This window comes from Pelecanus crispus, chromosome W (genome assembly GCF_030463565.1).
Source record: "Pelecanus crispus isolate bPelCri1 chromosome W, bPelCri1.pri, whole genome shotgun sequence".
Lineage (NCBI taxonomy): Eukaryota > Metazoa > Chordata > Aves > Pelecaniformes > Pelecanidae > Pelecanus > Pelecanus crispus.
In genome coordinates this window covers 14009043-14022465 of record NC_134675.1, presented here as the reverse complement: position 1 = coordinate 14022465, position 13423 = coordinate 14009043, and the positions used below count along the sequence as shown (strand labels likewise).

Below are 13423 nucleotides of genomic sequence, written 5' to 3'. Positions count from 1 at the left end.
TCAGGACTCTGGGATGCATCTCATCAGGTCCCATAGACTTGTGTACATTGAGGTTCTTCAGGTGGTGTCGAACCTGATCTTCCCTTACAGTGGGAGGGGCTTTACCCCCCTGGTCCCTATCTTGTGGTCCATCGACTCAGGAGGGGTGAGGAGAGAGGTTGCCAGTGAAGACCAAGGCAAAAAAGTTGTTGAGTACCTCAGCCTTCTCCTCGTCCGTTGATACTAGGACGCCATTCTTGTTCATCGGGGGGGTACGCTTTCTTTAACCTTCCTTTTCTGGTTGACATACCTGTAGAAGCCCTTCTTCTTATTCTTTACATCCCTTGCCAAATTCAGCTCCAGCTGCACCTTGGCCTTCCTGACCCCATCCCTACACAACCGGGCCATTTCCCTGTATTCCCCCCAGGACACCTGTCCCTGCTTCCACTGCCTGTGCAGTTCCCTCTTGCTCTTTAGTTTGACCAGCAGGTCTCGACTCAGCCTTGCTGGTCTCTTCCCTTCCTTGCCTGATTTCTTACACCTGGGGACTGACAGCTCCTGTGCTCTGTGGAAAGCATCCTTAAAGATCTGCCAGCTCTGTTCTGTTCCCCTGTCCCTGAGGGCCATTTCCCAGGGGGTCCTTCTGACTAACTCCTTGAAGAGCTGGAAGTTTGCTTTCCTAAAATTTAGGGTCCTGACTATACTCCTCGCTTTCCCCATATCCCTCAGGAGTGTGAACTCCACCAATGCGTGATCACTGCAGCCCAGGCTGCCTCCAATCTTGACATCACTGATGAGCTCACTTGCATTGGTGACCAACAGGTCCAGTACTGCATCCCTTCTGGTAGGGCTGTCTATTACCTGGCCTAAGAAGTTATCCTCAATGCATTCTAGGAATCTCCTGGATTGCCTACAGCTTGCCATGTTGCTTTTCCAGCAGATGCCAGGGTGGTTGCAGTCCCCCAGCAGGATGAGAGTCTGCAAGCACAAAGGGTCCCGGAGCTGGAGGAAGAAGGCTTCGTCAGCAGGTTCCCCTTGATCAGGCGGCCTGTAGTAGACACCAACCACAAGGTTCCCTTTGTTGCCTCTGTCTCTGATTCTTACCCATAAGCTTTCGACCTGCTCGTGGCTATTCTTCAGGGACAGCTGTTCACACTGTATCCATTTCTTTATGTAGAGGGCAATGCCTCTGCCCCTCCTTCCTCGCCTGTCCCTTCTGAACAGCCTGTAGCCATCGATAGCCACATTCCAGTCGTGGGATTCGTCCCACCAAGTTTCAGTTATGGCAATCAGGACATAGCTTTCTAGCAGCACGGTAGCTTCCAGCTCCTCCTGTTTGTTGCCCATGCTGCGTGCGTTCGTGTAGAGGCATTTCATCTGGCCATGTCACCTTCTTAGTGGAACACCCCTTGTTTCCCTTGAGGTGTTTCATGGAAGTTTCCTTGTTGGCTCCTAGTACCTCAGGAGCCCCCAGCTCATCTCCGCAAGACTTCGACTGTGCTGCGGTGTTCCCAGCACGCCTCTGGGCAACAGGTTGAGGGCTCATACTAGCACCCCATCCCTCTAACCATTGTGTGTCATCCCACAGCTTGTCACAGGAAAGCCTGGTATGTTCCCCCTCCCCCTTCACATCTAGTTTAAAGCCCTGTCAATGAGCCCTGCAAGCTCCTGTGCAAAGACCCTCTTTCCCCTTTGAGAAAGGTGGCTCCCATTTGATGCCAGCAAGCCTGGTGCCGTGTAGGCCGCCCCATTGTCAAAAAACCCAAAGTTCTGACGGTGGCACCAGCCACGGAGCCATGTATTAAGAGATTGAGTCCACCTGTTCCTACCAATGTCACCTCCCACAACTGGAAGGAGGGAGGAAAAAATAACCTGTGCCCCAGATTCCCTCACTAACCGTTCCAAGGCTCTGAAATCTCTTTTAATCACCCTTGGGCTACGTGCTGCAACTTCATCACCACCCACGTGGAAGAGAGTAATGGGTAGTAGCTTATAATAGCTTGTGGTCTCAGGCAGTCCCAAGCTACACTCAAACTGCACTCTCGCCTACCAGTTATATAGCTGCTTCCCAAGCACCAACTGAAACATCTTCTCTTTGATTGTTTTTAACTGCCTTACCTCATTTTCTTCCTCATGTTCTAATATAGCCTGTAGAAAAGCCCTCCGCTCATGGCTTGAAGATTTCTGATCAAACATTCCAGCCTGAATAACTTTTTGATCTACATTCAGTTTATACTTTGCAGCAGCGAGTATCTTCTCCTCCACACTGTTCACAGTGCACAGTCGCAGGACTCGAACCTCATTCTGCTGACCAATTCGATGAGCTCGGTCTTGGGCCTGCAAGTCCTATTAGGCAAAGAATATGGAACGATGCATAACATAACTGTGCTACACAAATCACTCCCTGCTTAAAGGACACTGTAATGTTGGGTTTTAGTAGCATAACAAAAAGAAGTGTTCAATCTACAGCCCACCACAGTTCATCTAGCTCATTCCTGATTATCCTCCTTCTTGGGAGTTCATCAGACCCAGGCAGGCAAACTGGAGGGAAAAAAATATGTGCATGCTCTGTACGATGTGAATGCAGTATAGAATCATAGAATGGTTTGGGTTGGAAGGGACCTTTAGAGGTCATCTAGCCCAACCCCCCGGCAGTGAGCAGGGACAGCTTTAACTAGATCAGGTTGCTCAGAGCCCCATCCAATCTGACCTTGAATGTTTCTAGGGATGGGGCCTCCACTACCTCTCTGGGCAACCTGTTCCAGTGCTTCACCACCCTCACTGTAAAAAATTTCTTCCTTATATCCAGTCTAAATCTACCCTCCTTTAGTTTAAATCCATTACTCCTTGTCTTGTCACAACAGGCCTTGCTAAAAAGATTGCCCCCATCCTTCCTATAGGCCCCCTTTAAGTACTGAAAGGCTGCAATAAGGTCTCCTCGCAGCCTTCTCTTCTCCAGGCTGAGCAACCCCAACTCTCTCAGCCTGTCCTAACAGTAAGTCTAACACTTCTTGAAAGCATGTGTAGTAAGTGACCAAGATAGGCCGCAGTATGTAATTCTTCTCTGCCACTCAGAGTTCATGGCCTTTCAGGCCAGAAAGGAACCCTGAAGTAAAGCAACTCTCTAGTCCAGGTATAAGAACAGAGGCAACGATATACCTAGGTATATACTATAAAGTCCAGATATAAACCTGTGTATTCAAAGCAAACCACTGTTTCTGAATATCTTAAATGCATTAGTATTTTTATGTATTGGGTCTGGCTAGAATGGAGTTAACTTTCTTCATACCTGCTTGTTGGGGGCTTGTCCGGGATGGTGCTGTGATAGGGATTTGTTACCAAAAGAGTGTTGATAACGCAGCAATGTTTTGGCTGTTGCTGAAGAGTGCTTGCAGAGTGTCAAGGCCTTTTCTGTTTCTCACTCTGCGCCCTCCCCCAGGGAGTAGGCTGAGGGTGGGCAAGGAGTTGGGAGGGGACACAGACGAGACAGCTAACCTGAATTGGCCAAAGGGATATTCCATGCCATATAACGTCATGTTCAGCAATAAAAACTGGGCAGAGTGTGTGTGTGTGTGTGTGTGTGTGTGTGTGTGTTGGGGGGGGGGGGGTGGGGCGTGTATATGTGTGTTGGCTTCCAAGGTAGAACAGAACAAAATAGAACAGAACAGAATAGAATAGAATAGAATTGAATCAAATCAAATTGAACAGAACAGAACAGAACAGAACAGAACAGAATCGAATCGAATCGAATCGAATAGAATAGAATAGAATAGAATAGAATAGAATAGAATAGAATAGAATAGTTCAGTTGGAAGAGACCTACAACGATCATCCAGTCCAACTGCCTGACCACTTCAGGGCTGACCAAAACTTAAAGCATCTTATTAAGGGCATTGTCCAAATGCCTCTTAAACACAGACAGACTGTTGAGCCTACTGTCAACCAGCACCCCCAGATCCCTTTCTGCAGGCCTGCTCTCCAGCCACTCCTCTCCCAATCTATGCTTGTGTCCAGCATTACTCTGTCCCAGGTGCAGAACCCGGCACTTGGACTTGTTAAATTTCATGCCGCTGATGATTGCCCAATGCTCCAATCTATCCAGATCCCTCTGCAAGGCCTCTCGTCCCTCAAGACAGTCAGCAGCACCTCCCAGTTTAGTACCGTCAGCAAACTTGCTAAGGGTGCATTCAACTCCTGCATCCAGATCATTGCTAAAAATATTGAAGAGAACTGGCCCTAGAATTGAGCCCTGAGGAACACCGCTGGTGACTGGTCACCTGCCAGATGTAGCCCCATTCACTACAACCCTTTGAGCCCTGCCATTCAGCCAGTTCTTCACCCAGCGCACCGTGTACCTGCTCATCTCACAGTTGGACAACTTGTCCAGAAGGATGCTGTGAAGGACAGCATCAAAAGCCTTACTAAAACCCAGAAAAAGTACATCCACCGCTTCATCCGCTAGGCGGGTGACCTTATCATAGAAGGATATCAAATCCATTAAACAGGACTTTCCCTTTGTGAACCCATGTTGGCTGTGCCTGATGATTGCATTGTTCTTTAAATGCCTTTCAATAGCACCCAGCATGATCTTCTCCATAATTTTTCCAGGTACTGAGGTTAGATGAACAGGTCTGTAGTTTCCTGGGTCTTCCCTCAAGTTCTTCTTGTAAATTGGAATTACGTTGGCTAGCTTCCAGTCAGCGGGGGCCTCCCCAGACTCCCAAGACCTTTGGTAGATGATCGAGGGGGGTCCTGCTGTAACATCCGCTAGCTCCTTCAGTACTCTGGGGTGAATCCCATCAGGCCCCATGGACTTATGAACGTTCAGCTGATACAACTGGTCCCTTACAATTTCAGTGCCCACAAATGGAAAGGCACTGTTCCCCCAGTTGTGGTCCTCCAACTCAGTGGACTGGGCAGCCCAAGATCTATCACTGATATGAAAGACTGGGGCAAAAAAAAACATTGAATGCCTCCGTTTTTTCTTCATCCTTATTATTCAGGTGACCATCTTCAACAAGTATTGGTCCAATGTTTTCCTTAGACCTCCTGTTACTATTAACATACATAAAAAAAGCCTTTCTTGTTGTCTGACACAACACTGGCCAGTTTTAACTCTAGTTGAGCTTTAGCCTTTCATGTCTTCTCCCTGCATATGCGAGGCACGGCTCTGTAATCTTCCTGCGAAGCCTGACCTCGCTTCCAGAGATCATACGATTTCTTTTTCTGCCTGAGTTCCAAGAGGACTTCCCTGTTCAGCCAAGCTCGTCTTCTGCCCTGCTTGCTTGACTTGCAACACCATGGGATTGCCTGCTCCTGTGCTTTTAAAAGGTGGTTCTTAAAAAACTGACCAGCACTCATGGATTCCTAAGCCCTCAAAAGCAGATTCCCAGGGGACACTGCTAAGTAGCTCCCTGAGTAGCTTAACGTTTGCTCTCTTGAAATGCAGGGTAGCAACTCTGCTGACCTTTTTTCTCATTGCACCGAAAATTTTACACTCAGCCATTTCATGATCACTGTGGCCAAGACAGCCACCTACCATCACATCCCCCACGAGTCCTTCTCTATTCACAACTAGCAAGTCTAGGAGGGCACCTTTCCTAGTTGGCTCACTGAGTACTTGTGACAAGAAGTTATCTTCCACATACTTCAGGAATTTCCTGGGCTTGCTTGTCACAGCAGTATGATATTCCCAGTTGATGCCTGGGAAGTTGAAGTCTCCCATAAGGACAAGGTCTACCGATCTAGAGATTTCTCCTAATTGCCTATAGAATAACTCATCAGTGCTTACATCCTGGCTGGGTGATCGATAGTAGACACCCACAAAGGCATCTGCTTTGTTTTCCATCCCCCTAATCCTCACCCAGAGGCTCTCAACCACATCATCCCTAACTGTGAGGGCTGTACAGTCAAACCTCTCCCTTACATACAGTGCAACTCCTCCACTTCACCTGCCCTGCCTATCCCTCCTGAACAGCCTGTAGCCCTCCATCCCAGCACTCCAGTCGTGGGACTCATTCCACCAAGTCTCACTAATACCATTGACATCATGGCTCTGGGAAGGGACCAACGCTTCCAGTTCATCCCGTTTGGTTCTCATACTGCGTGCATTGGTGTACAGGCATTTCAGATGTGCTCCTAAGCCCTCAGTGCTCTCTGGAGCAGAGTAAATGCTCCCATTAGCATTGCCAGCCTCAGGCAATGCCATGCCAACCCTTGGTTTACCTTCGGCAATCCTCTTGGTATCCCCTTCCCCCACTGATTCTAGTTTAAAGCCCTCTCAATCAGTCCTGCCAGCTTATGAGCAAAGATGCGTTTCCCCCATTGGGTCAGGTGGATCCTGTCAGGGCCCGGCATACCTTGTGTTTCAAAGACTCTTCCATGGTTAGAAAAACCAAAGTTCTGGCAGAGGCACCAGTCCTGGAGCCAGGTATCGATGTCTTGGGCACGCCTGTTTCTTCCAATGTCTCTTTTATATCTTTCCTTCACTTATTAAACTGTCTTTATCTCAACCCAGGACTTTTCACCCTTTTGGCCTTCTGATTCTCTCCCCTGTTCCACTAAGGGGCTAGTAAGCAAGCGACTGTGTGGGTGCTTAGCTGCTGGCCAGGGTCAACCCACTACAATGTGGGTCACCAAAAAGGACTGTGGTGGGTTGATCCCAGAGAACGGCCAAGCACCCACACAGCCACTCGCTCACTCCCCTCTCCTGCGGGATGGGGAGAAAACAGAAGGAAAGTGAGAAGAATGGTTGATCAAAATAAAGACAGTTTAAAAGATGAAGCAAAATCTGTGCATGCAAGTAAAGCAAAAGAAGGAATTTATTTACTTTTTCCTTTTGTCAAGCAGATGTCCAGCCATTTCCTGGAAAGCAGGACCTCAGCACGCATAACAGTTGCTTGGGAAGACAAACGCCATGACTACAAATGTCCCTGCTTCCTCCTCCTTTCCTTGAGCTTTTATTGCTGAGCGCGACATTATATGGTATGGAATATCCCTTTGGTCCGTCTGGGCCAGCTCTCCCGGCTGTGTCCCCTCCCAGCTTCTTGCCCACCCCCAGTCTACTCGTTGGTGGGGCAGAGTAGGAAAAATCAAAAGCCTTGCGGCTGTGCAAGCACTGTTCAACAACAGCCAAAACACTGGTGCATGCGTTATCAACACTGGTTTGGTCACGAATCCAAAATACAGCACCATATGGGCTGCTGTGAAGAAAATTAACTCCATCCCAGCCAGACCCAGTATAGACTCTAGTCCAGGTACAAGAACAGAGGCAACAATATAGCTGGATATATATATAATAATATAATCTAGCTATAGACCTGTGTATCTAAAGCAAATCACTATTCCTGAGAAACTTAAATGCATTAGTAATCTTAGAAATTATTTCATCTGCTGCATGAGCTTTTAACTTTTAATGGAGAGACATTTATTAGTGCCTTATGATTAAAGGGTGAACAAAGTCATACCAATGAAACAGAAAATGCAGACTGTAAGACTCTAACTTTGAGGATTCCCTTTCACTCAGAAAAACTATATACACAGACTCAGTATCACTTTACCGATTTAAAACAAAACACTACTTGATTGTAGCAGTTTGCCTTACCAATTCTTCTCAAAGCAGCATTTTATTATATACTTTCATTTCACTGTCAATCTTCCCAAATTAAAACACAAAGCTTAAAAAAGCAGAAACAATTATTTCCATATTACATGAAGATAATTAAATAAAAATAACCTGATGAGGATTCCAATCACTATCAAAGATTATAACAGTGTCAGCAGCCTGGAGGTTCAAGCCCAGCCCTCCTGCCCTTGTACTCAGCAAGAAGATGAAGTACTGTGAGCCAGGTTCATTAAACTTCTTCAGCAGGGCAGCTCGATCCTCCGATTTTGTTGTACCTGAGAAGAAATTTAAAAAGAAATAAAAAGAAACCCTATGTCAAAGATCTTCTACTGAAATAATTTAAAAGCAATCTTAGTTGTTTAATGCACATGTGGAAGGGAAATTTTAGCTCACTTGTTCTTTGCCATCTCAGCTATATTTTCTATAATATAGGCGCAAACACTAACCATGGATGTTTCAGCCAATTGTCTATAGCACTTGGGAGGAGGGTTCCCAAACTTTTATTTTAAGTAGGCTTGACATTTCAAAAGGGGACTTTGAAAAGTTGCAACTATCTCTTTGACAACATTTTATGACTGACAAGTTTCAATAGATGATATACACACACAAAATGGAGATACAGTTTTGATTAAGGCCTTATGAGCATTCATAGAATCTAAATATTTTAAAAACTATATGTGTATACAAACATAGATTTATTATTAACATTTCACTATTGGCCTTAAAAATCAAGATTAATATCAAGGGAACAAAAATTCTTAATTTAGATCACATTCAAAACGCAGTGGTGTCTGTAGGGGAGGGAAGAGAAAGCAGAGGATTCAACCACGGTAAAAGGCCTACACAAAGCTCTAAGTAACAACTAAGCACTGTACACATTGGCAACAAGGTGAATTTCCTGTACTTTGACAATCAGTTTTTACTCATGAGCTTGGTCTGACCCTCTGCTTGTTTTATCTTTTTACATCTCTGCCTGTAGCTGAAGACAGACAGGTTTGATATTTTTATTCAGATGTCCATATGCATATAGTACAGAGGAGGAAGTTTTTCTATTATATAGTCAAATTGCTGAACCAGAAAAAAACTCTCAAATTTATTTTCATTCAGCTTACCATCAAGACGTAAGTAAAGGAAATTTCGAAATGCAAAATAGTCCTCCATAATGGTCATGAGTGATGTCATTTGACAGAAAAGAAGCACACGATGGTTAGTGGCTCGTAACTTAGGTAAAATACGATCAAGTAGTTCAAATTTCCCTGAGGCCCGATAAAGCTCAGCTCTGTTTAAGAGGAAAAAACACAATAAATGCCATGACAAGCCTGCTTTTAGAAGAGTTTTTAATAATGCATTCTAATTACAATTGTGTCATATCATGATAATGGATAGATTCCTTTACTCAAAGGAAAACAAAACTGATAGCACTTTTCTCTCTTTAAAACTGTTTATGATGTTGATTAAAATAAGAAAAAACCCACATTAATTGCATCTATGTATTTATTTGTTAGGAAAGGGCTCCTCCCCCCAAATATAAGAATTCTGTGGACTCTCAAGCACATCAAATATCTTCCTTTATGAGCCCAGTATTTTTTTCATTATTTCTCAAAACAAGCATTATTTTGGAAGTACATAAGCATTTTATTGGTTTAGATGCTCTTCCACAGGATCTGCTTTCAATCAGCATCTACTGGAGCCACAAGTTATATTCATCAAGTGTATGTTAGAAATGATTGCTTTTCCACTCACTACTGTGTATGTGAAAGCAAAGGAGTCTAGACCAGACTAGTTTATATACAGAAACAATGGGAAAAGTTTGATAGTGGACATATTCTTTTATTGTATACACTTATAACTGTCTTGAACTATCTTTATTTGCTCTGATTACTAATCTTCTGTCTTCTGTGCTATTGAGTTGCAAAACAGACTGAGCACTAGGTTTGTACGCAAAGATGTTTAAGCCAAAAATCAGAAAGGGAATAACAAAGGTGGCTAAATGAGTAGGACAACCATATAGTTTAGAAAATCAAATTACACATAACTCTCCTCTAACTCTAAATCTGTAGCTTTAAAATATAATTCATCATTAGGAACCGTATACTCAGTCCACAAGATACAAGGCCTTCTGAGATGTATACATATATAATTGTTATGCAAAAGGCCAAACTATTTGTGAGACAGATGGTCTCGTATACTAATAAAGAAAAAAAGACATTGCTGACACTTAAAGGGGAAGGGAGCCATATGGAGGATACACACAACCTCCTCTATCCCTTGCTCAGAGTAAGATGGAAACCATTTCTAGCCAGTTGGATAGAAGTGTTGAGAACAAATTTAAATCTAATTTTTTTATCTAAGCAATGGAAAAAGTGCTAACATCACTTTAATTTGGAATAAATTAAAAAGGAAGAGTAGAAGAGGAAGAGAGTGAGAGAAATGAAACCCCCTACTGAAATCCCTAAAGAGTCTCCACAATAAATTTAACCTAGTGTCTTTGTTGTTTAAAAAAAAAGGGAGGGAGGGAGGCAGGCAGGCAAGCAGGCAGGAAGGATAGGCAGGAGGGAAGGCAAGCAGGCAGGCATTGGTTTGTCCGCATGAAGACAGGATTTATTATTCAGTATATTGACATGCAGTGTGATAAACATCTTTCCCTATTTTCCCGAGACAGACAGAGGGGCAGAAAAGCTTCACATAACTTTTAATACCAGCATCTTTTGGTTCAGGTATGGATCCTGTGCCTTTCTGTCCTCCTATAAAAGGGCATAGAGGACAAAGGAATCAGGATTCTCCTTCAGGTCCCTCCCAAACTGAAGTCCATGCTAATGAAAAACTGATGAGAAAATGAGATATATCACAAGGCTGCTGTGGTTGCCTGCTGGGATTTGCCCCTGGATCAGCAAATCATCTGGACATGAATAGTCTTCCATGCTCTTAAATACCCTTCCATTACATCACATCACTCTGAGAACTTTTTGATAGTGGGGAAAGTCTCTGGGTAGAGCATCCTGTTACCACCTAGGTTTCATTGAGAATCTGAAATATCTTCTTTGACGAGGGAAGAGGAGATTCCTAATGTGAAAGTATGAATCCAACAGATGGAAATCTGTAAACAGTCTTGAGCTTGGAGACATGGAATGATGGAGTCAAGTCTTATAAATAATTTAGGATGATATATGCACTTGGATTTTAGGATAGGAAAAACACACTTCCTTCTTGTACAGAATGAGAAAAAATATCAAAACATTCTGTTAACCCTGAAATATCTTCTGTAACTTCTAAATGAGATCATTGCCATGTGCAGACTCTAATGACTGATCCTTGAAATGGACATAGTAGATGTGGAATGAAACAGTATCTCTTGTCCTTCCACCAGGTGTCACTAAGAACAGTCTGGCTCCATCTTCTTTACTCCTCCTATGAGGTATTTAGACATTTTGATAAGATCCCCCCCATAGCCATCTCTTCTCCAAGCTAAATAGTCCCAGCTCTAAGCTTCTCCTCATATGACAGATGCTCTTGTGGAAGCAAAATAGTTAATACCTCATAGGCCTTTGCAGGCCTCACTAGTTAAGAAACATTTGCAGCTAATGGTCTCACCAGTCAACAAGATTTCATTAACAAAGGAATGAATTATTCATAAAAGAATATACTGTCTAGACCCTCCTTATCTGAAGAATTCCAGTCGCTGTTGATATTTACCATATCCTGCTTATCTGACAGTTTTGGTGAAGAACCTGGTTGTATAACCTAAAAGGTATATAAACTCTGTAACTGCTCCATTTGCACAGTGTTCATATCAGCAGTCTGTCACTGCTGCTCTGTGTTGTCTCCTATAGCTATAGTAATAAACTGCTTCTGTTCTGACCTGATCTAAATTGTAATTTCAGTTATTCCATGACACTCCAAACCCTTAGTCATCTTTGTGGCCCTTTGCTGGGCTCACTCCAGTATCTCCATGTCTGTCTTGTACTGGGGAGCCCAGAACTGGACACAATACTTGAGATGCGGCCTCAGCAGTGCTTAGAGAGGAAGGATCTCCCTCCTCGACCTGCTGGCAATTCTCTTCCTAATGCAGCCCAGGATTCTGTTGGCCTTCTTTGCCATGAGAGTGCATTGGTGGCTCATGGTCAGATTCTTGTCCACCAGGACCCTCAGGACCTTTTCTGCAGAGCTGCTTTCCAGCTGGTAAACCCCCAGCCTGTACTGGTGCATGGGTTTATTCCATACCAGGTGCAGGAGATGGTATTTCCCTTTGTTGAACTGCCAATTTCTCCATCCTGTTGAGGTCCCTCTGAATGGCAGCAAAACCACCTGGTGTATCAGCCACTCCTCCCAATTCTCTATCATCTGCAGACTTGCTGAGAGTGCACTCTGTCCCAAGATCCAGGTGAGAAAAGAAGAGGTTAAACAGTATGGGCCCTAGTATTGACCCCTGGGGGACATCACTAGTGACTGGCCTCCAGCTGGACTTCATGCCTTTTCCTCTTGATATACCTGCAGAAGCTTTTCTTGTTGCCCATCCCATCCCTCTCCAGATTCAAATCTAGATGGGCTTTGGCTTTCCTAACCACATCCCTGTATGCTCAGACGGTGTCTCTATATTCCTCCTGGGTCACCTGTCCCTGCTTCCACCTCCTGTATGCTTCCTTTTTATGTCTGAATTTACTCAGGAGCTCCTTGTGCATCCATACTTCCTGCCACCTGTGCTTGACTTGCTGCATGTTGGGATGTACCATTCTTGAGCTGGGAGAAGGTGATCCCTGAATATCAACTGGCTCTCCTGGACCCCTCTGCTTTCTAGGACTGTCTCCCATCATGGGATTCTTCCAAGCAGATCCCTGAAAAAGCCAGTCTGCTTTCCTGAAGTCTAGGGTTATGATCCTGCTATTTGCCTTGTTCCCTCCTATCAGGATCCTGAACTCCACCATCTCATGGTCACTACAGTCAAGACTGCCCCAACCAGTCCTTCCTTGTTTGGAGGTATTCAGGTCCAGCAGAGTGCCTCCCCTCATTAGCTCCTTGATCACTTGTGTCAGGAAGTGATCACCAAAACACTCCATAAACCTCCTGGATTGCTTATGCCCTACTATCTTGTCCTTCCAGCAGATATTGGGGTGGTTAAAGTTCCCCATGACAACCAGGGCCTGTGAATGTGAGGCTTCTTCAAGTTGTTTGAAGAAGGCCTTATCTACTTCTTCCTGATCAGGTGGTCTATAGCAGATGCCCACCACAATGTCACCCACATTGGTCTGCCCTCTAATCCTAACCCATAAGCTCCTGACTGGCACATCATCCATCCATAGGCAGAGCTCCATGCATTCCAGAGCTGTTCTCTCATATAAATCATAGAATCCTTTGGGTTTGAAGGGACCTTTAGAGGTCATCTAGCCCAACCCCCCTGCAGTGAGCAGGGACAGCTTTAACTAGATCAGCTTGCTCAGAGCCCCATCCAACCTGACCTTGAATGTTGCCAGGGATGGGGCCTCCACTACCTCTCTGGGCAACCTGTTCCAGTGCTTCACCACCCTCACTGTAAAAAATTTCTTCCTTATATCCAGTCTAAATCTACCCTCCTTTAGTTTAAATCCATTACTCCTTGTCTTGTCACAACAGGCCTTGCTAAAAAGATTGCCCCCATCCTTCCTATAGGCCCCCTTTAAGTACTGGAAGGCCGCAATAAGGTCTCCTCGGAGCCTTCTCTTCTCCAGGCTGAACAACCCCAACTCTCTCAGCCTGGCCTCATAGGAGAGGTGCTCCAGCCCTCGGATCATTTTGGTAGCCCTCCTCTGGACCTGCTCCAACAGGTCCATGTCCTTCTTGTGCTGA

The 13423-nt window shown here is 44.7% G+C and overlaps 1 protein-coding gene across 2 annotated transcripts in view; it reads right to left on the bottom strand.

Moving 5' to 3' along the window:
* Positions 1-13423, bottom strand: part of LOC142596537 (SWI/SNF-related matrix-associated actin-dependent regulator of chromatin subfamily A member 2-like) — a 167443-nt gene that overhangs the window by 89557 nt on the left and 64463 nt on the right. For both annotated transcript variants that reach the window (XM_075725690.1, XM_075725692.1), the window contains 3 exons: positions 8716-8882; positions 7715-7878; positions 2098-2325 (listed from right to left, as the gene is read on the bottom strand). In XM_075725690.1, the coding sequence (XP_075581805.1) occupies positions 2098-2325; positions 7715-7878; positions 8716-8882 (559 nt within the window). The remainder of the gene's footprint in view (positions 1-2097; positions 2326-7714; positions 7879-8715; positions 8883-13423) is intronic.